Genomic DNA, 22,554 nt, shown 5'->3' with positions numbered 1-22,554 from the left:
CTACACTGTAGCAGGCATCAGATCAAGCCAGTTAATGCCCTGGACCTGCTCTGCCAGTGGGACTGGCTAAAACTCCAGTGCCACATCCCTGAAGTCAGCGAGGAGGATTGCTACGAAAGACCGAGGCTCCCCCCAGCAGCTTGGTCGGTGGGAGACGCGTGTTGGCGGGCAGGGAGGAAAACACGCACATGCACAAGTAAGAGAGACGTCCGAAGATCTTTATACGCCAGCCTAGCGTCTTGCGTGCATCCTTCTAAGCTCTCAGCCTCCGTAACCACGACGCCAGGGCTTTCCCCGCTGGCTAGCCAGTCAGAAACTGGCCAAGCGGCAACTTTACCTTGTGGTTAAATAAAGATGGTAGGGGAAAAAACGCAAATCGGGAGAGGCAGATACGGGCAGTTAGGAGACGGAAGGTTGGTTTTGGCGGCTCAGGGCCTAAACCTGCCGGCAGCATTTCGACCCGGCCCGGGCGCATCTCGCACCACGGCGCCCCACGGCGCCCGGGCCGCGTCGCGGGGCGGCGGCCGCGCCATGTCCCTCCTTTGTGCGCGCGGCGCCGCCCTCGCCTCGCCTCGCCTCGCCTCGCCTCGCCTCCCCCCGCCTCGCCTCCCCCGCGGCGCCGCCGCCGCCGCCGGCCGCGGCCCTCTCCCGCCGCCCGGCAGGCTGTAAAGTCATTAATTTCGGCAGCCATGCCGGCTCGCGCCCCGGCGGCGGCGGCGGCTCCCGCTCCCGCTCCGGCTCCCGCTCCCGCCGCGCCGCCTCCTCCGCGCCTCCGCGGCGGCAGCAGCAGCGCGGCATGGCCGCCGCTCCCCGCCGCCGCCTCCGCCTCCTCCTCCTCCTCCGCCTCCTCCTCCTCGGCGCCGCCGCCCCCCTCGGCGCTAAGGTAAGCGGCGGCGCGGCGCGGCCCAGCCCGGCCGGTGCCCCCGCCACCGGCGCCGCGCGGGGCAGGGCCGCCCCCGCCTCCCGGAGCCTCCCCGCGGCGCGCGGAGGCCCCCGGCCCGCCCCGGCCCCGACCCCGACCCCGGCGCGGCGAGGGAGGCCGCCCCCATGCCGGCGAGGGTCCTGTCCCCCCGGGCCTCCCCGGCTGACGGGGAGACGCTGCCCCGGGGGGCGGCGCCCCTTCTGGGCCGAAAACGCACGCTTCTCCCTCTCTCCCGTCTCCCCTCCTCCTCCTCCTCCTCCTCCTCCTCCTCCTCGCGCGGCCGGGGGCAGCCCCCGTGGCCTGGCCGCAGCGCACGTGTCTGCACCCCGAGCCCCCGCTGCCCCCACGAGGGACCTCCGCCACCCGGCAGCCCGGCCCCTCGCCGGGGCGCTCCCCTTCCCCCCGACACTCGCTCCGCGGCGGCTGCGAGCCCCCCGCCACTGCCTGCCCCTGCCCCTGCCGCAGGCCCGGCCGGCGGCGCCTCCTCCGTGGTGGCCGGGGGCCGCGGCCCTCGGGGCTCCGCGCTCGCCGGGGCTCCGCGCTCGCCTTCCCCGGGGGAAGCGGCCGGGGCGCCCCGCTGCGAAGGCGGCTCTGCCTTGCTAGAGGAAGAGGAGGGTCTTTTAGGCAAAGCCGCCGCTGAGGTGAGGCTATCTCAACGTGAGCCGTCTTAAACGCAGCGAACGCCAGGCCCCGCGGCTTTCTCGCAGATGACCCAGGTTTGAGCGGCAGCGTGTCCTGTTCTGGGGCTGCCTTCGTTTTAAAGCTCAAATGCCTTGTTTGCACTGCGTTTTATCTTCGTAGACGCTCGTTGCCTCTTCTACGTGCCCCTTTGCTGCGGGGCTGAGGCAGAGAGAAGCTTTAGACAGAGCGAGCCAGGCCGAGCTAAAGAGGAGCGAAATCCTTCCTTCAGGCCTAGAGGAGCAGGTTCGGCTCATCAGCGCAGTGCTCAGGCCTTGGTTTCCAGCGATTCTCCCCGTTTTCCATGTACAACATGACGGTACAAAGAACGTAACAGAAATTCCTAGGTAGGGCAGGCAAATTTCTCCCTGTATGAAGCTAACGAGGCTCAGTACACTCAACACCTCTGAAAAAACAGTGGTGTAGATACTTCTTTCATACCCAACATATCGCTCCCTTCTTTCCTTTCACAGATTTCCAGCTTTTCTACCTGCATGCCTCAGGATAAGCGTGTTATCCCACTTGGAGGCAATGACTTATTTGGATCAAGTATTTTGTAATGAAGTGCAGCAGTTGCCTGTGAACTTTATGTCACTGCAGGATTAGAAAGAGGACTTCATAGTTCTCAGTTGGCTTCTGTTCACTGGCTTTCTAACTTGTTTCTCTTCTGCACCTCATTATACATCCAGATTTCTGTTGCTTATCTGCTGCAACAGCACCATCTTTAGCAAGCTTATTTTCCCCCAGGTTGGTGTTCTTCCTGATCTTGCAAAAATTAGTCTGCATTGCTCATTTTATCTCCTGGGTCCCCCCCATCAAGGGAGGTTTCTTCTAAAATATCTTGTCTTGATTTTTCTAAGCAAAATTTGGTTTTGTGGCTGTATCCGACATTGAATCTCTCATATAAACCATCTAGTCTACCCAAATACGATAAAACAATGATAGAATGAGAAATAACTTTAGCCAAACATCAGCTTTTTGTAAAACATAGGGCAGAATTGCTAATGGTAGTGTGTTTTCAGTGCTGTGGTAGAGTCTGTCACCACAGCTTTAATCAGAGTACGACACAGGGAACCCAAACCAGGTGGCTAAACATGGTCATTCATTTCCAAGAGTGTAAGATGAGAATCTCTTCTCCATTCCAGGCATTAAGGCATCTAAAGCTATTTAATATTTCAGTAAGTAGTGTGGTTTGCTGTAGAGAGAAGCCCTTAAGTAAGGGATCATGGAGATTTTTGGTAGAGGACATGCAGTCAGAAAAGGGCTGTGGAGAGTTTAATTTGTTTTCAGCTGCTACTTTTAATAGTCTTATAAGCTTTGACAACACTGAGCGGAGCAGCCTACAGCAACTCCTTCTGCATTTCGGTGGTAGATGGGGCCTCAAGGGATGTCGGACCTGCAGTGCAGAGATTCCCCCTCCAAGTTTCTCTAATAAGTACAACCAAATAGGGACGTTTGTCGTCTCTCTTCCTAGACAGCTTTTTCCTGGGGCACAGGCTCTTACGAATCTGAAGATTAGGCACAGCGATAATCAATAAGGAAGGCCAGGCCGATGACAGTAATTGCGGTTATTTCCAGGTTTCTGGGAAAGCCAGTGTAGCTTACAGCTGATCCAGAGCATGGCAGGGAATCGTTGGAGAATTTATTTTACCACTTTCAGCTCTTCAGCAAGCCTGCCTGGAGCACTGGTAGTGCATCAGTCCAAGCCCACCCTGCTCTGCAGGGCTGAAGCGCTGTGTTTCGGTAGCCTGTTTGGTGGGGGGAGAGAAGGGAAACAGCTGCTGAGTTGTTGGTTAGACAGAAAAAGCTTTTAGTGGTGCTGGCATAGAGACCGATGCTTCTGTGGTTGATATTGGCAAATCCAGCGACAGCCACAGATATTTTATCCTGGAGAAGCATCCTGCCCTCCCTTATCTTTTCCATCTCTGTGTAGGAGCGCTAGAAAGAGGGTTGCATGCATAATCCACTGCAGTGCTCCCTGCCCCCTCTGCACCAGTCCACAGAAGCTATACTACATGCTTTGATCCTTAAATTATAGCAGGTCAGGTTTTAAAGCTCTGCTCACGAGGAGGTTAGTCCCAAGAGGGGGACAGGAGGGTGACCCTCACCTGTTTGGTTGCAGGCCGCCCGTGTAGCTGTTGAGGCACTGACAGCACTTGGTTAGCCTCAGAGAGGAAGAACTGCAGCTGTGTAATCACCGCATGCCAAACCACAAGTGCCTCAGGGGAGATTCTTGCAGAGAGCACCTGGCTGAACGGCAATGTGGTCTATTTTCTTGTAATTTCCAGCCCTTATATTTCTCTTCGCCTAAGGAATAGTACCTAATCCTCTTACCTCCTTTAGGCAGAGCCCTCATCCAAGCCTAGGCAGAGCCACCGTATAAACACCGGACCTATGCCCTTTTTCTGCTCCGGTGCTTCTAGCCTGCTCTGTTTCTTCCCCAAACCTCGACCCTGCCGATGCACGCTCAGCCTCCCTGCATCCAGGCAGAGCAACCAAGAGCAGTAACCCTGAACAGGAGCCAACAGCTTTCCAGCGCTGCGCCTTAGCTAATGCCAGGGAACAAAATGTGCCTTCTCCCTCTCCAGGCACCCTGGAGCACCCTGGTGCCTTGGCAGCCGGCGGGGCTGGCGGCTCTTGTCTCGTTAGCCCTCTTCCCCCAGGCAGCGGCAGCTCTCTTGCGCTTGAGAGTAATAGGGTCTGTGGATTGTCCTGCAAATACACAAAATCTTTTCCATCTCCAGGGTTAGGTCAGGAGGATGGGGTACTTCACTCCCCTTTGTGGTTTCCCTTCTGTCTTGTCTCACCTGGTTGGACTGTAAGGTCTCTGGAGCAGCGCTCTCTTGCAGGCCCCAGCTACGCTGATTTTTATTACTGCTGCTAGAGCTGCATAAATGCTATACTACTGCTTTTGGTCCGCGTGCCTTCCCTCTAGGCAATCCATGAGCCTCATGGTGCTCTTGACTACTTAGTCAGGTGGTAAGACACCAGCTTTGATTATAGATGTGAGGTCTTGCCCCAGCTATGCTGAGCTCTCCACACGAGCACCAGATAAATCACCGTCCTTCTCCCTCCCGACAGTGGCGAAGGGTTCTCCCTCCACAGGCCTGGAGATGCTTATCATAGAGGAGTGTGGAAGGGGTCAGGGAAAGACTTTAACTGAAAATACCTTACAATAAGTGACCTTTAATTTCTTCCCTTTGTAACTACAAAAGCTACATAGTCATCATTTCCATTTATAGGCTGATAGCACAGTCAGGCAAAAACTCTCCTAGGACAGAGGTTGAAATGAGCATTTGGCAAAAGCAAAAAAGGAATATTTGAAAACTTTTTTTTTTTTTAATTTGCTTTTTCTCTCTATCAACTTAGCTGCTAGCCACAGTGTTTGGTCTCTGTCAGACAAGTCAGCTCCATCCAGAACATCCAAGTACAGCTAAGAATTTAAGCTGTATTGTTTTTACTGTGATCACTAAAAAGATAGATCATAAGGTAACATAGTGCTTTTTTGCAACAGAGTAGATTACTTTCAATATGCTCTGTCTGTGGCATTATCACCAAGAAGACGCACTCTGCACACTTCAACCATACTAAGTTACAACTTACAGCTGTTTTTATGCAAATATCATTATCCCCTCTGCCCAGAGGATGTTCTGTTGGCAGATGGTGTAGAAACGATGAGTTCGCAGGCAGGAGAGATTAGACTACAAGATGAATAACGCTTCAATTTTATTACACCATAAAAGAGCATCAAGCCAAGAGACAGTCGACCAAAACAGTGAACTGAGCACATTTAGCGATGAGCAACCCTTGCTGAGTTTTCTTTCACATCTATCAACTATGTTTTGCAGATTTGCTCTTCACAAAGGGACTGCCAGCCATAGCGGCAAACCAGCACATTTTGCTAACAGTAACATTGATATAACTTCCCTGTACTCCCCTATTTTAACATAACAGACTTTACACACACAGAAATTATTCATTTTCTTCTATTAATACTAGAACATTGTCAGCATTTTCAGCTGGATAAATCACCTCCAATCACTGTGCTGTGCTAAACTCACGGCTGTGTTCAACACTATTCACAGCTGTATTTCAGTAAACAGCCAGCAAGTTCCTCCATGTGTGAGTCTGCAAAGATCTCTGGGAGCTTTTAGGCCATCAAACATAAAAAAGGAAGATGTTGCCATGAAAAAAATCTAGCTAAAACATAGAAGCACTTACCTGGTGGGAAATAGAGAGCCACAGCCAACAACAACCTGCTGCAGTGATGGCTTTAGGGCAGGGAGACCTCAGCTTTGCCAAATTTGTCTTTCAGGAACAAAGCGTTTGCCCACGCGGTAGTCTCTGGGCTGGGTGTGCAGGAAACTAAAGCAGGATAACGGCAGCAGGTTCACCTCGCAGGCGGGGTGGCCGGGGGAGGCAGGTTCTCCAGCCAACCGTCCTCTGTTTCCGTCAGGACAGTAGTGAGGCAGCAGATGGAGCTGGCCCCTGGGACGAAGAGGTCACCAAGTGGTGGGGAGAGTGGAGCTCCTGGTCCACCTGCTCCCGGTCCTGCGGTGGAGGTGTGATGTCTCGGGAGAGGCACTGCTTGCGGCAGAGGTGAGTCGCATCCTGGGAGCTGCCCTGGCCTGGGTGCAGGAGCTGCCGCCTGGTTCACAGGGTCGCCCATGATCCCAAGGACGGGGGCCGCTGCCGTGGGACAGGCGGTGAGCGGTTGCGGTGGGGACAGTTGACATGAGAGAAGCACCCTGCGAGTGGGGCAGGCCCTGTAACATGTCCCTCAGCCTGGCTCATCTGATGGGGAGCAGGGGCTGCTCACCTTGTGGGGCCTGTGGGAGACTTGAAGGGCTTCTGGGCCGGAGGAGATGAGCTTTATTATACCTCCGCTTTCCTTCACAAACCCCAACTTACTGCCGCTGTTCTGCCCAGCCTGACCCCGATTTGTAACCAGCTCCTGTGCTTAGGATGTGGCTGCATATTCCCAGACACCTTCTGGGGACTTGATTTACTCCTGGCAGCAGCCAGCTCAGCTCCGTCTCAGCAATTTCCCCTCCTTATTGCCTGCAGAGCTTGCAAGGTTTCTTTCCCTATCATTTATCTGACTCCATCACTTGACAGCATCTCCCCTTGTCACCTACATCTCTGTTTGTCCCCTTCAGCTACCACAGCCATGGTGTTTGCTGAGCAGGTCTGTGGGAGCGGGGAGAGCTGGGGAGCTTCAGCTGCCCAAGCTCCCACCATTGCCTGCTGGGTCGGCCCGCCACCGAGCCCTCCTCGCCACAGCGGGGGCACCAGGCTATCCTGCTGCGCCAGGCTCCGGAGACATTAATGAGAGCCGGCGTCCCCAGGGAGCCCAGGGGGCTGCTCGGCTCCTTTCCTTTCTGCATGAGTGCACTCCTGAGCGGAGGCAGCTCAGACCAGGCCCCCTCCCGCTCCCCTTCCTTCAGAAGAAAAGAAAACTGCTTTTATGTGGGCTGGCTGGCAGCATAATGAGGGTCCGGATGTGCGGAGGTACTGTCCGCCTGGACGCAGCCTCACCATTAACGAGGCTTGCCGACGTCTCCGACCCTGCTCCTCCTCCCCAGCATGCATGGCCATTATGGGAAACAGCAGCCGGGAAGGAGCCTGGGGCTTTCCCGTGCCCCTACCCTACCAGAGCAGCCTTTCTGCTCTTTGCCTGCCTCAAGAAGAGAGATCTCCTCCCAGTTCGGCTTCTACTCTATCCATGACCCCCCAACCTGGACAGGGAAGGGCTTTGCTGTGGAGTCTTACTCCAGAATTTAAGCCTGAATTTAAAAATAAATAAATAAATAAATAAAACCCAGCCAAAAGGTTTCTGTAGCTTAAGGAAAGCAGCTTATGTGTGAGCCAAGCATGCCCAATGAAGCAATTTCTGCCTGAGTCTGCAGGCAGCCTCTTCTTCAGCTGAAAGGGATGGCAATTTTGAAACCTTATGGTGCAAAGTTAGGCTTTGTCTACACTGTGTAAAGTACTGCTCTGAGGAATAGCTGCACTACCCCTGACCAGTTCAGCTTAAATATGTCTACATGGTGCTTCTTTACACAGCGCACCCTAAGTTTCCAGTACTATTAACCCATTGTCTGCTGCTGACCTTTACAGAGAGCACATTGCCTTAATCTGTAGTCTCAGCAATTCTCCCCACATCTTCTCAGCTTTCAAGAATTTTTTAGCCTTTGCATCAGCCAAGGACTCCTGCATCCCCAGACAACTTCTGATGGCCTTGAGCTAAAGCATCAGGTGTTGAGAAACTTGATGGGCTTTGGTCCATCATCAGCACAAAGCCTTTCCTGCTAATTTTTTGAGGTAGCCAGTCCCCATGAGAGGTGCCATCTCTCTGCCTACTGCCTGGTGAGTCCTGAAATCACTGGTCACTGCAAATCATGGGTGCTTCCATGGGAATGGTGGATCATCAGTATCAATTGACCTTTTGTCACATCAACCCTTCTGGAGCTCAGAGGTGAAAGGAGACAGCATAGTGATACTGCAGATGCTCCCCTTATGCCCAACCTGCCCCAAAGCAAGAGTAACCTAAAATCAAAGTCCACCCAAAAGCACTGAAAATGTGTTTCACAGGAAATGGCTAATCCAGATCCAGAAAGCTTTGTGCTGATAAAATGCCTGCCTTGCTTCACCCGATTACGTCAGGCCTGACTTCTCTATCATCCTCAGTGTCTTAGTACTTCACAATCCTCCAACTCATTACTGCTCGCTCTCTCTGCTTTGCAGGCTCCAGATGCCCCAGGGAACAAACAGCACCATGTGTGTTGGCCAAGCCAAGCACTACCAGCTCTGCCAGCAGCAGGTGAGAACCACTTCCAGCGCTGCCGGGTCCTCACCGGGACATGTGGAACTCAGGGTGCCACACTTGGAGCTGCAAGAGCACCTGCACTCAGGATGCGACTGGTCTGTCAGAAGAGTGCTGACAAAGGGTGTAGTCCACTCCTGGGGCAGTTGCCGGTGTGCCTTTAAACACATGGGAAACAGGTTCTACTCTCTGTGAAAGGTGGCAAAAGGATATAAAAACATGTTTTGTTGGGAGAAGTTCTTCTAATATGCTTTTTTCTTCCCTGCAAGTAATTTTTGCAGGATTTAAATAAACAGCTGTCTGAGGGGCCCTTAGAGATGGAAGCCTGGCCTTGCTGCCTACTAGCTGCTGGCTATTGCAGCACCTCAAAGACCAACACTGATTGCCCTCTTCCAGGGTGGACAGGACATCTGCATCCTCCAAGAATGCAGTTGGGACAAGCAGTTGTCACAAGCGTAGCTATGCCATAGGGAGCTTTTGATCATGTTTATTCCCTCCACAGCCCTGCCCAGCCAACACGGCAAGCTTCAAACAACAGCAGTGCTCCAGTTTCAATGCCAAAGCCTTTGGGAAACGCTACTACCACTGGATGCCCCTTTATCCAGGTGGGTCTCCACAGCCTCCATACAAAGACAGGGGCAGGGGATCAGGGTGAGAAAGCACCCTCAGGATCGTCTCAAACACAGGACGGGAGAGGGGAAGGTCACAGGGGACAAGAGATGGGCCCTACTGGCTGGTTTGGAAGTTTCCCTATGCTCCATGCTTTGAAGGGATCATTCCCTGTCTCTTCACAGAGCCACTCCACCCAGCCAGGCCTCCTCCCTCACCACATCTGCTCCTGCTTTGGATCCTACCTGAGCAAGCACCAGTGTGCAGACAGGGCGCAGGCTTCTCTTGAGCTGTCTTGGCTACCCAGCAATCGTCTTGGCAGAGTGTGTGTTCACTCTCTTCATGCCTTCTCCCAGCTTGGCTGCCTCTGTCACCCACCATGCCTTCCCATAGGTTTGGTGGTGGGTTATTCTGAACAGGAGGCACAACCATTTCCTGCACAGAGGAGACAGAGACCACCAAATTACTTCACCTGGGTTGCCACATGGCTCCTGAGGCCCAGATTCAGTTCACCTGAGATCTGACTTTCTTGCCAGACCTGCCTGTTTCACTCCTTCCATTAACTGCAGAGGGGACACAGAACATCTACACCTCTAGGTTAAGTTGCTCAGTTGGATGGGATGTAGCTGGCCACAGCCTCACACAGCTGTCAGCTCTCTCACAGGTTTTGCTTGCTCTCGTGTATTTATGCACAACCTGGGATCCACTGATGTGGAGCCACACGTCTGGCACAGGGAACGGCAATGCGTAGGGGAGAGGCTGTGGCAAGGAGAGGGTTTGCCACCAAGGCAAACTTCTGCTTCTTCCCTTCTGCTAGGCATGGTCCCCAGCTGCAGCCTCATACCATGACCCCTTTACCACCACAAGATCTGTAGCCTTGGGGTCTCCTCTTTGGAAGCAAGAACCTCCCAGAGGACATCAAATCAGCAATGTAGATAAGAGGAAAGTCCCCTTCCTTGCTGCCCATCTCTGATCACTTTGACCTGCCTGGTGATTTTCTGTCTTTGTTCCTTCAGATGACTACACCAGTATCTCCAACAAACCATGTGACCTCCAATGCACCACCCAGAGTGGAGAGAGGCAGCTGATGGCCCAGGCACAGGATGGTACCTCCTGCAAGGACAGAACCTATCAAGGGGTCTGCATCAATGGGAAGTGTGAGGTGAGGCCCTGGAAGGAAGTGCGGGAGTTGGGAGCATAAGCACATGGCTGGAACTCCTGATCATCACAAGGCCGAGGGCCCCAGCAGGGAAGTGAAACTGAGGCCTGCCATGGAGTAATTACACATACCTATGGACTAGAACAGAGCACAGAGGCTCACGCAGAGGACATTAGATACATCCACACATTCCCACTGTGTGACAGCACTTTCCTCCCAGCACAGAGAAGACTAGAATCCCAGGTTTGTTTTCATAGTCATCCAACATTGCAAAAATCTTTCATCTGATTTTTCCCTCATATTGCAAGGATGGAAGATGGGTGTATACAGTGTTATGTAGAGAGGAGCCTTACAACCTCAGATACGCCTGCCTTTGTTGCAGCATCTCCTGGGGGGTGATGTTGTATGTCAGTGTTTCAGTGAGAAGGATTGCCCAAAAGGTAGAGACAGAAGGAACCAAAACAGCTTCCCTAATTCTTATTCCATTCACCTCTACACACAAGCCCCTGGCCATGTTCAAGAGCACAAGGTAGACAGTCACAAGTTACGCAGGTGAATTTCTGCAGTGACTGGATTCATTTGCTCATCATTCCTCTCCAAGCTACCCTACATCCAGACCTAGAGCCTCTCATAAAGAACATGGTAGCATTTCCTTGAGAAGACCCTGACCTGTAGAGATGAGGTGGCCCCAGGAAACCCTCTCTTTTTTTTATTCTTTGCAGCCAGTTGGGTGCGATGGGAGCCTGTATTCGCCCCGGACGATGGACAGATGCAGGGTGTGTGGAGGGGACGGCAGCACTTGCCACCGTGTCTCGGGCAGCTTCCGAAAGGGAATCTCACAGATAGGTACTCCCTGCTACCGCAGTCCAGAGACTTCACCTGCTGCTTCTTACCACCAGCTAACATCAAGGGTGACTGGTCTGAACCTGGGTAGGAGTTTCCCAGCTGCTTGGTGGAAAGAACTGAAGAATGCCACCCCTGCTAAAATGTCTGTATTTTGTCCTTTCAGCTTAATCATCAGAGGACGGTGGTTTGATGTGCTATGTATTAGGTTGGCAAGGTTTACCTTCACCTCTTTATGATAGGAAGCAGCTGGGGATCTATTTGTTCTTATTGATTTGGGCATCTTGCCCACATCAGATGATGTGAACAGGTCAATGAATCTTCTTTTATTTGTGCTATGAGTTCATTGGAAGCTTAAGCTCCTGTGTTGAGGGTCACATCATTTATTTCAACTCCTGCACTTGGTCTCCTCCTTTCCCCAGCCCTATAGCTGGCACAGCTGAGGGACAGTCTCTTGCAACCTCATGGTCCATTCCTCCACCCACAAAAGGAATAGATTGTGGTGTGGCCATGCTCATTAGTAATTAATTAACTGTGGTTTTGGGATGTTCTGGAACATCATTTCATGTTGTTGTTCCACTAGTCTACCTCGCTCTCTACAGACACTAGACCAGAGAAGCACTCGGGCCGCTTTCTATAGCGGGAGTAATGGTGCTAACCCCTCTAGCAGTACCGATACAATCCTTGGCCTCTCGTTCCAGTCCTCAAAAGTCTTACAGAATGGGCGAGACCTGACTTCCTAATAGGAAAGACAAGCTGGCAAACCATGCAAGTTTAAGAGCCTTCTTATTTCCTCTCCCTTTGAAGGCCAATTTTTATGCTCCTCTTGAGATAAACTCTATTGAGTCAGGAACTGAGGAGACCTCCTTTTCCCTCCAGTCCCTCCAGACACTCTTTTCCCTCCAATGTTCAGCATCAGTCTTGGTCAGTGGTAAGCTTTTTCTGTGCTCTTGGCAGAAGGAGCATGAGAGTACATTTATTAACACACCTAAAGCTAATCTATTATACTTGTTCAATTCCTTCCTGTCCCTTCCCCTAGCAGTGCTCGGACTGAGCCTTAGAGACCTATAATAGTGATATGTAAAAAGACTTCAGAGGAGAGCTAGGATTAGAACTCGTGACCTGGCACAACATGCATGTACACTATTAGCATCCTGCCCTTGGAGGGCAGCACTGCCTTGCTACATGCACACTTATCTCATGAACTGCTTTGGTTACCTAGAACTTTTTATTCTGTCCTCATGGTTTTCTGACCCTCTTTTCTGTTCCTGTTTCTCAGGTTACGTGTTCATCACCAACATCCCTGCTGGCGCCACAGATATCCTCATCATTGAGCGCAGGAAAACAGAAAACATCCTGGGTAAGCAGAGGAGAGGGATGGACATGGAGATCCAAGTTCAGCTGCCTGGGAGGTGGGAGGAGGGCTCTGCTCACACTCATCTGTGCTGTGGGAGAGCTGGATCAACAAGCATTTCCAGGGCAACATAGGGGCACTTCATCTCTCCAAAAACCAAGGCTATCACATCTCAAGAATTTGGAAACCAAGCTCGCTATGAGCAGTTCCTGCCATGAAGACTCTTGTTGGAGAGGAAAGTGAAAGCACCAGGCATTGGATGCCACTGATCTGACCAGGCATGGAAGATGAACGCTGAAGGGCCTGCAGTTCTTTGTTTTCTGGAGGGCTTTTCCTGGTGATGAACTGTCTGCTCTCCTCAGTGCCATTGCAGTCCCGCTGCTCTGCGTGGAGTGTCACATTTGTCCCTTTTCTCTCTCTTTGAAGCACTTGCAGATGAATCCGGGCATTTCTTCTTCAACGGCAACTCCGCCATTGACAACCCCCAGAACTTCAGGGTAGCTGGCACGATCTTCAAGTACCGGCGGCCCTCGAGCCTGAACTCGGATGGGCTGGAGTATATCATAGCTCATGGGCCCACCAACCAGTCTCTGAATGCCATGGTATGTGGGGAGCTAGTTTTAGGCTTTCCTGTCTTGTGTGTCCATTTTAGAGCTCCCAGAATTGTGAGCCTCCCTCAGACAAAGGGAATATTAATCTAGTTCCCAAGTCAAGCCTGAGCGTGGAGGCAGCTGAGGAAGCCAGATATTGTCTTGAGGGGGTTTCCTCTTGGGTTTACGAGAATGCTTTCTCCCCAACATCCATCACAAAGTGGATGTGATTAAAAGAGATCTCTGTGAAATATACGTCCTTAAAATAAAAAGGATTTCGTTTTCTTTCCCTGTTGCCTCCAGTACTATAACTTTAATGGGAAAATGCCGCACATAACTTATGACTACACTGTGCCACGAACACCAGCTCTCCAAACTGCAGCCCCTACTGTTGACGCACCTCTCTATCATCACCTACCAGAGACCAGCCAGAACCAACCCATTCCTGCAAGCTCCCGAGCTGCCCAGGACTTCAATGCCACATGGCTCTCCCTGTCACCAGATGACACCAGTGAACAGCTTCCTCTAGGAGAAGGGCATGAAGATTTAGGCTTCAGCCACCAGGATTTCTTCCAGACTAACTCTACCAGTCAGCCTCAGGACTGGGGCTGGGAACAAGGTGGAGAGAAGAAGGAGAAGTATGACTTCCAGATAAGACAGGTCTACCGTGCAAACACAGCAAGAGAGGAAGAAGAGGAGGAGGCAGCAGCAATTGATGGAGAAACAGAGTTGGGTTGGTTGCTTTGTTTTTCCTTGACTCCCAAGTCTTCACCCATTGAAAGTGGACATCCCACAACATTCAGCTCTCATCTTCTTGAAATCTAGGGTGGCTTTCCGATCAGGGCAGACAGTAGGAAAAGATGATTAACGGCATGGGCGGAGACTGTCAGGGAGCAGCAGGGGCCAGTTGCTCCCTGAGGAAAGGGAAGCTGAGGGCAGCCACAATGCAGGCCAGGCAGTGCCCTCTCCAGAAAGGTGCAATCCTACAGCACCTGAGCCTGGTGAGCAGGGCAGGGTGGTGACAGCAACAGATCCTAGCAACAGTCCAGTGATCATTAGGCAAAAGCAAGGCGAAAAGTCTGAGGTCAATCTGGGAAACCCAGACAAATCAGGAACAGGACTGGGAGAAAAGTACACCAATAACATAGCTCATGCCAGGACTAAAGGCCCAGGCCTGAGCTTAAGTGGAGTTCCTGGGTCATGGGCAGAGAGTGTGTGTGAGGATCCCAGGTGAGGCTTATTGGTGCACTTAGGGCCCTGATAGCAACTTATGATCCTGAGTCCAAACACTCAATGTTTTTTGCCTTATTAGGTATCACTAAACCACATGCTAAAGTGTAAGCCATCCAAGGTGGTTGAAGACCTATTTGGCCCTCAGTCTCCTTAATACACTCAAGGTAGAGGATATTTTACCCTCATAAGCATCCCCATGTTTTTCCTCTAGCCCTCAGATTCAATCAGATTTCCATCAGCACGGCCATACCCTACAGCATGAGGAGACCCGAGCTCTCAGAGAACAGCCGCGTAGCATCCTCCAGGCTTCGTCTCTTCAGGCGGCTGTGTCACCGGGACCCACACAACACTGCCTTCTGTAGGGAGCTGCAGCACCTGGCTGCAAGGCTGGCCCGGAGGAACTCCACAGCAGGGCTATGGAGCGAGCTGCCTGCCCAGTGGCCACAGGGCCTTCACAAAGCACCGGCCCGTAAGAACTTGCTGGAGGACTTGAAGGTGGAGACATTCACTGGGAGTCAGGGGGAAGCAGCTAACTACAGCTTGATGGCGTCTGTGGAGAGCCCTCTGCTAGGTGCCAGCACTACCGCGGACATCAGCCAGGCAGAGCCTCTGCAAGCCCCTGGCACTGAAAGGTGGCACTTGATATCCAGGGCAAAACAGGAGCATGGTTAGCTGGGGAGGGAAGGTCGAGCCAATCCTCTGGTAGTCTCGCTGCTCTCCTTGATGTCCCTGTTTTCCAGTGTCTCTCCATGGCAGCTGTTGTAGATGCTTCACCAATGGTGTGTCCACTGAAGATTAATTTGCACAACTCCTGGCCTGACACAGAGCTCCCAAAGCATATTTGCTGGCCCCCCTCCTTCTTAGGGATCCACATAATTGGGTTTTGAAGGATCTGTGAGGCCAACATTAACATGATTGTAGAGATGGCCAGGAATCTATAGCATGTCACGTACACACCCCTGCCCTCACATCCTGCCCCATTCTGTCCCATTCCTCTGCATGCACATGCACATACCTCTCTAACTTCAATAAGTCTCTGACAGGAAACTGAGGACCAACTTTAAACATCTCTGGCAAGCCACATGTGAGCTTTCCCTACTGCATTATGCAATATTAAGAGGGGTCTTGCTTGGGCACCCCTTTTGAATCTAATGTGATACCTTTCAAAGCGATCATATGAACAGAGGCTGAGGGCTCCCACGTGTTCCAAGTGCAATGTCTACAAGTCTCACTAAAAACTGCATCCTCTCAGAGGGATGTTGACCCATGGCCAGTCATAGCCTCGCTGGTTGAATTCAGGAGGCAGATCAGGGATTTACACTCTCTGTTTGTCAGTGATCTATCTTGCCCAAGGTGGGGGAGATGGGGATGGAGAGCAGAACCACTGGGTTCATTCCCCTGTCTTCAAAGAACGTCAAGAGAAAATTAATTCTGCTTGCATTTGGTGTCCTGTAGTAGATACTTCATACTTCTCCTTTCTCCACAGCAATGAGTTTGATGTGAGCCCCGTGGGCCATGACGATATCAGCTTGGCTGACATGTATCGATGGAAGGTCTCAGCTTATGCCCCTTGCAGCTCCACGTGCACATCAGGTAGGTTTGGCATTAGGGCTTCACAGCCCTTCCCTAGGAAGTCCTCACTTCTAGTTCAGCTAAGATCTGGAGCCTCCAAAATGCTTACAACACTGAGTCTGTTCCTGTCTTCTGCAAAATCACAAAGGGACAGTTTCTTAAAGATAGGAATCTAAATAGCTTTGAAGACCTGGTGCTTATTTTCAAGGCTGGTTTCCACTGGGGAGACATCCATATGAGAAAAGCTGTCACATCTAGTACCCACATTTGCAATTGCAGTAAATGGTAATGGCAAAGAAACTAATCTTGTCCAATCACAGTCAGGACCCAAAGCTCTGAATAGTACTATAGTCCTTTAACAGTGAGTCTGTTCTCCAGGTCTCATTCACGTCTTCCACTAGTATCAGACCTGCTTGAAAATGACGAATAGTGAGCACGATGAAAGCTTAGTCTGTGTCTGGATGTGACACAAGCCAAGCTTAACTCCTACTGGCAATGATTTGCTGAATAAAATTCATTGGTCTGAACAAGTGACCTCCTGTAGTTTGAATCCACATACTGGCCTCCAACTTCTTTGCCATTTGCTTCCCTCCATATATGGTAACTGGAGAGGGCAGATGTGTTTTTGTGGAAAAACAGGACATTTTCAAGTTCTATTGGTCTGAAAATGGCATCCTGAAGTGACTGACTTTTGCAATGGTGCCAGCCTGAATTTCCATGCTTTTGAGGTTGGCATCTATTTTCCTTCCCAGGATGGGAAGGCAGAATGACAGCTCTAAGAGGAGTCTGAGGAGAGAAGAAACCTGTCTATAGCATCTGGCTGATTTTTGTCTTTAGCCTTTTATCAGTTCGTGCCTCTCCTAGGAGACTGATCATGTGAGGTCCTTTTTGGCTGCTGAAGGAGAGAATACTGGTATTTTGAAAATGGCAGGTGGAAGTTCAGATGCAGTGAGCACTCTCCAATAATCTAATCATGGTGGGAGGAGGCTTTTGGATCTGATGGAGCCTGACCAAGAGAAGTTCTTGATTATCCAGCAGGTATCAGTGCCTCCTATGCAATGTGCGTCCGATATGATGGAGTGGAAGTGGATGAAACATACTGCGATGCCCTAATGCGACCAGAACCTACTCACGAGTTTTGCACAGGGAGAGATTGCCAGTCCAGGTGAGTGGAAGTGACTGAGCCCCAGTCGCACATCCCATCTGCTGGACACTGATGTATAGAGGGAAGAAGCAAAGGTGGGGCTGGCATGACCCCATCGCTAACAGGCCTATCTTGCTCTAGGAGCTGTGGGTCACCCCAGTGACTCACAGTGGGGAGCACTGGTTGAATAAACTAGTAGAGCCCATCACAACCTGAGCAATCAGCTGTCCATGGGGACAACATATCTTTGTAATCATCATTTTCTGCTCAAAATATACAGCCATTTCTGGACTGAAAGGTATGCTTAAACACCTAAACCCATGTATCCCCACATAAACAAAAAGAGGGAAGGAATTTACTGCGTTGGCATTACCTGCTAAGGGCAAAGTCAGCTCTCAGGACCAGACCTCCTTAACACAGATGCATGCATGAGGAGCAGATTGGTACCAGCAGTTACTGTGGCAGGGAGTCCCAAGCCTGCAGACGTACCCCAGCCACCCTGTGTCCCAGGGCCCCCTTACCTGGGTTTTGCTTTGTGCTTTCTCTCCTGGGGACTGCTTGAGGAGATGGGAGACCAGCCGGTGGAGTGAATGCTCCAGGACCTGTGGAGAGGGCTATCAGTACCGAACCGTGCGCTGCTGGAAGATGCTGGCTCCAGGCTTTGACAGCTCTGTTTATGATGACCTCTGCGAGTCAGCTGGGCTGGCCAGGCCCATGGAGAGGAAAGCCTGCAAGAACACGGCCTGTGGGCCCCAGTGGGAGCTCTCCGAATGGTCTGAGGTAGGCAGCAAAGGGTCTTTGATCCCAGAGTTAAGCAGCCAGGGGAATTCAACTGAGGGTAGATGGAGAAACTGTGGCCTGGAGACAGAGAGAAGATAAAACCCACATCTTCAAATAAATCCCTTCCATTGACTTCCCATGACCTGTTTGGGCCTGGGGCAGGAGAACTGCCCAAGGACTCTATATAGCAGTCCAGGCCTCAGCATCTCGGAGCATTGGAGTGCTAGGACCCAAAGAAAGTAAGCTGCAGAGATAGAGACAGACCCACCTTTCTCTTTGCCTGCTCAGGTCCTTCTTCTCTCTGCTAGTGCAGCAGAAGCAAAATGGAAGGAGGCATTTGCACCTTGCGTTTTCTGTTCTTTGCTCATCCCCCTTGCTCTGTTTCTGACTCTGTGTGGCCTTTGCAGTGTTCAGCCCGGTGTGGCACACAGGGGACGATGAAGAGGGAGGTGCGCTGCTCAGTAGAAGCACCCCTCTGTGACGAGTCCCGAAAGCCCAGCAGCGAGAAGGTGTGCACAGGCCCACCCTGTGACCGCCGCTGGATCGCCTCGGACTGGGGCCCGGTGAGTGCAGAGGGGCTGCCTGTCCTTGCCCCAGATGCAGGTGACACAAGGCAGGCAGGAGGGAGGTATCAGCTCTGGAGCAGATGGGGCAGGCACATTGCTGCTCTCCTTCAGCTTTCGTCTGGCAGAGGCTGAGCTAGAGAAACCATGTTGCTCTGCAGTTTTGCCTCTGCCTGTCCACACGCTGTGAATTTTGGTCAGCTGTGAGGTGAGCAAATACAAATCCATTCGAAAAATCTGGGAAGCTCTTGGCACCTGGAGACAAGGGACTCAGATGGAAACCGCTGACCTGACATGCCTCTACAAACTGCTGGGATCGAGTGCCACAACCCCAGTAGCAGAGCTAGACTTCAAATTCAAGTCTTCTGGCAACCACTGACCCCTCCTCTCCTCCTGCCTGCTTCCTGCTGTGTCTAAATGCCCTTTATTCCTCCAAGTGCTCAGGTTCGTGTGGTGAGGGACGCATGAGCCGCTTCATCGCGTGTCGCAACCTGGAGGGCAAGGTGATTTCTGACTCACAGTGCGACCCAGCTGCCAAGCCCCTGGCCGTCCATCCGTGTGGTGACAAGAACTGCCCTGCGCACTGGGTGGAGCAGGAGTGGGACCAGGTAAAGCCAGGCACAGCCCCATGGCCTCAGCCCTCCTCCCCCGAGCATCCGTCTTCAGTATCTGCCTCCCTCAACAGAGAGGGGCAAGACACGCAGCCTGTTTTACCTGGGCTCCCAGAGAGAGAGAGCAGGAGCGGGTGGTGTAGTCACTGCTGCCTCTGCTGAATCGGGGGTCTCTTTCCACCCCACATCCCATAGGAGGTGGTGGGCACCCAGCTTCCTTGGCAGAGCAGGGCTGTACCCTGTGACCTCCAACTGCAGATTCACGCGCTCATCCTGCCTCCTTCCAGAGAGGGGGAAGGAGTGATACTCTTGCTTGTCCCTGTACCCTGTAGGCCACCCCAAAGTCTGTGGCACTTGCTGCCTTCCCTGGGACCTCCATTGGAGGGCAGCAATGTCCCGAGGAAACCATCCTCCTCTCCCACTCCTGACTCCCAGCAAGGACCCGGCAGTTACAGACACCACAGCAGAGCTCTTCAACCAAAACCTACACCGATGGCCCCGAGATTTTGGTCCCACCACTAAACAGAAAGCTGCAACAAAACCAACCTCATCTCTGATAAGTAAGAGCTGGAGATAAGCCTGAACCACAGCCCAGGTCCCTGCCCTGGAAAAGACATCCAGCCTGTGAGCATTTGTTTGTCTCAGGTCTCATAGCCCAGTGAGCATGGCCCATCTGCCCCCCCCCACATGTGGGTGAGTGATGGTTCTCTGCTGCCCTACTCCCCCTCTTTTGCTCAAGGCCTTGCAGGATTGTGCCAGTTACAAGCCGGTCCAAATCTCCAGAAGGAGCATGCTGATACATTTGTTAGATTTGGACTTTGCCTTATAAAGACCCGAGCAAAATAGGAATTCATAAATCACTAAGGAGGAAGGGTGCTAGCTTTCTAAGGAACCAGTGAAACAGCAAAGCCCCATTCCCTCCATCTGTAGTAAAACCCTGCTCTACTTTTGCTACCCCTTCTTACCTGCTGACAGCATTCAGCTGAGTCTCCCTCCAGCGCTGGTAACTAGCACAAACTGATTAAATCTGTGGACCCATGGCAGTCCCATAACCCCTTCTTGCCCTGGTCTGTGGTGTGGGTCACTCACTGTTCTGCAGTGCAGTTTTTCAGCTGTTGCTAGGCTATTAAACTCTGCCTGAACTCTGAAAGGCCAGCTGAGCTCCTCATCCTGGTGCATGCTAGCTTCTTTGCCTTTGCCATATTCTCCCAGGTGGTTGATTAGCTCTTGATGAGCCATTCACAGGGTGACTAAGGGGGGATGCAAACCAGCTTCCTCCCTCTGCGGCTATGCTAGCCCAGCTTGATGGAGAAGGGCACAAAGCAGTGAAATCTCAAACCAGCAACGGCCATCAGGGAGCAGAGCAAAGCTAGACTCAGATCTTCCCTCCTGCTGCCTGCATGCTTCTCCTAGCATTGTCCTAAGACACCAAGCCCTCCCACCTAGGCAAGTACAGCTTTGGGCTGAGCAGTACATGTTCATGCAAGTAACCTGCAGTGCACCAGTTTGGTCCCCTTGGCCCCAAGCAAAGCTTGTCATTGCACCCAGATGTCAACCACAGTTGCTGCACAAATACATTACTGTGTACCTGACTTACATCCATGTCCTCAAAGACCATGTATATGAAATAAGACAGAAAGAACTCTTGTAGTCTTGCTTTGGCTGCTCAGGTCCCTTGTGGTAGCTACTTTCAGGCTAGCCAAGCTGAATTTGACAGCCCCAGCGCTGGCTAAACACTAATACCAGCTCCTGTCCCAACTCTCCAAGAAATTCAGCTCCTTTGCAGACACCCATCGCTCCTGTGACCTGAGAAGCACCAGCTCCACTGGTGTTAGCACAAGCACTAAGTGACTTGCTTTTGAACAAGATGGTGTCTTATCTGCAACCTGATGCTCTGCAGCTGAGAAGCATCATTCATTACCTGGCCATTATGTTCTCTTTCTCAGTGTGATGCCACCTGTGGGCGAGGAATGAAGACTCGGGTTGTCTTGTGTGCAGGCCTGGAGAACGGCATGTACAGGGAGTACCCTGAGAAGCGCTGTGAGGCCTTTCAGAAGCCTGAGGAGCAAGCTGCCTGTTTCAAGAGACCCTGTTCAACATGGTTCACTACCTCCTGGTCTCAGGTAGGGCTTGGGATGCAGAGAGAGGTGGCCTCATAATCTAGGCTGATGGAGCATGAACTGCTTGGAGCGCTGAGGATTTGTACTGCCCAATCCTTCTGTGTGCTACATTAGGACTGGACAGGCCCATGAGCCCTGCTCTTTTGCAGTCCAGACAGCCGATGGAGAGACTGGTACATACTAGCTGAAGAAAACCTTAGAGCGTGTAGATTATTGCCTCAGGCAAGACGATGACCATGCTGCAGCCGATACAACCCTGTCCCCTCCCTCTGCTAGGAGTCCATGTTCTGTCCTCCTCCCCTGCTTTCCCTTCATTTTAATTGCTAAAGTGTTTAGGGAATCAGGGGACAGGGGACACTGCGGCTGGCTCACAGCAGCTGTTTTGTCCATCTTCAGTCACAGCATCAGTGTCCAAAGCAAAAACCATTCTAAGTTGCATTAAAGAAGCGAAAGCAAACTCTTTTGTCACCCTGCCTGACCCCCAGCTCAGACTGGCTCTCTTCCAGCAATGAGAGGGAAGTGTGGGTTTGAGACCAGTGTGTCCTCCTCAGGAACAGTCACCAAAGCAGGAGACTGGGAGGCCTGACTGAAAGGAAACACTTGGGACCTGTAGGAAAGAAAGAAAGTGCCTCTCTCAATCCCTTTCCTCTCTTGATCCCAACAGTGCAGCAAGACTTGTGGGGCTGGTGTGCGACTGCGTGAGGTAAAGTGTTACCAAGGGGAGGTGCTGGGTCAGGGCTGTGACCCCACTTCCAAACCAGAAGCCAGGCAGAGCTGCCAACTCCAGCCATGCCCCACAGAGGCACCAGGTAAGGCTGGGAGGGCCAGGAGAGAGAGGAGCCCTTGGGAGCCCTTTGCTCCATCCCCCTCTCAGCTGGGGGAAGCATGTCTCTGCTCTAACGCTTTCTGTGGGTGCTTCTGTCCCCCAGAGGAAGACTGTGAAGACAAAGCGACGGCCAACTGCGTGCTGGTGCTGAAGGTGAAGCTGTGCTCTCACTGGTACTACAGGAAGGCTTGCTGCCGGTCGTGTCGGACCAAGTCACCCTGACTGCTGTCAGGCTGTACTTTCCTTCCAAACTCAGGGCAAGAGCCCCCGGAACCAGACTTTATCACATGAAGCCACCCCGCTTGGCTATGGAGCCAGTCCCTGTAGACCAGCCTGCTTAGCGAGGAAGGATTTTAGGACTTAGTCATCACCGTCCCCTCTCCACTGAGAGGATTTTACTTGAGACAAACCACCAGTTCCTACAAAGCTACTGAGAAGTGAGTTGGGAAGGCCTGTCCCTGCTGTCAGTCATCTCTGAAGAGCTCTTCCTCAGTGCTCTGGTAATTCACATGGCAGCCCCAACTAGGCCCACAACAGGGGAAGGTGGTGAGGCACAGAGGCCAGCCTGCAGCAGAGCCCAGATGGTAGCAGCAGCCACTCTGCTCTGCTCTGCAGATTTTTCTACTACAAGGTCAATATCCAAAACACACCAAAAAATTCTGTGTCACAATAAAGAGCTAAACTGTAAAAGCATTCGTTTTTGGGCTGCATGCACCTAGGCCAG

General features: G+C 52.1%; 1 protein-coding gene across 4 annotated transcripts; it reads left to right on the top strand.

Moving 5' to 3' along the window:
• The first annotated feature begins 689 nt into the window (after positions 1–689).
• Positions 690–22,523, top strand: LOC106484958 (ADAMTS-like protein 2). Of its 4 annotated transcripts, none has more exons than XM_067300597.1 (18): positions 690–883; positions 6,062–6,199; positions 8,348–8,423; positions 8,929–9,031; positions 10,052–10,197; positions 10,917–11,040; positions 12,317–12,397; positions 12,818–12,993; positions 13,285–13,714; positions 14,426–14,846; positions 15,701–15,807; positions 16,822–16,951; positions 17,497–17,710; positions 18,118–18,273; positions 18,711–18,881; positions 20,831–21,007; positions 21,669–21,813; positions 21,934–22,523. In XM_067300597.1, the coding sequence occupies exons 1-18, from the start codon at positions 690–692 to the stop codon at positions 22,050–22,052; spliced, it is 3,108 nt and encodes a 1,035-aa protein (XP_067156698.1). In that variant the 3' UTR covers positions 22,053–22,523. The 4 variants fall into 4 exon arrangements, with proteins under 4 accessions (XP_067156698.1, XP_067156699.1, XP_067156700.1 ...); XM_067300598.1 differs by having other exon boundaries at positions 771–883; positions 6,057–6,199; XM_013943253.2 differs by lacking the exon at positions 690–883 and adding an exon at positions 1,870–1,947 and having other exon boundaries at positions 6,057–6,199.
• The last annotated feature ends 31 nt before the right edge of the window (positions 22,524–22,554 follow it).

This window comes from Apteryx mantelli, chromosome 8 (assembly GCF_036417845.1).
Source record: "Apteryx mantelli isolate bAptMan1 chromosome 8, bAptMan1.hap1, whole genome shotgun sequence".
Taxonomy (NCBI): Eukaryota; Metazoa; Chordata; class Aves; order Apterygiformes; family Apterygidae; genus Apteryx; species Apteryx mantelli.
The sequence above is the reverse complement of the archived record's forward strand: the minus strand, read 5'-3'. Positions and strand labels throughout refer to the sequence as shown.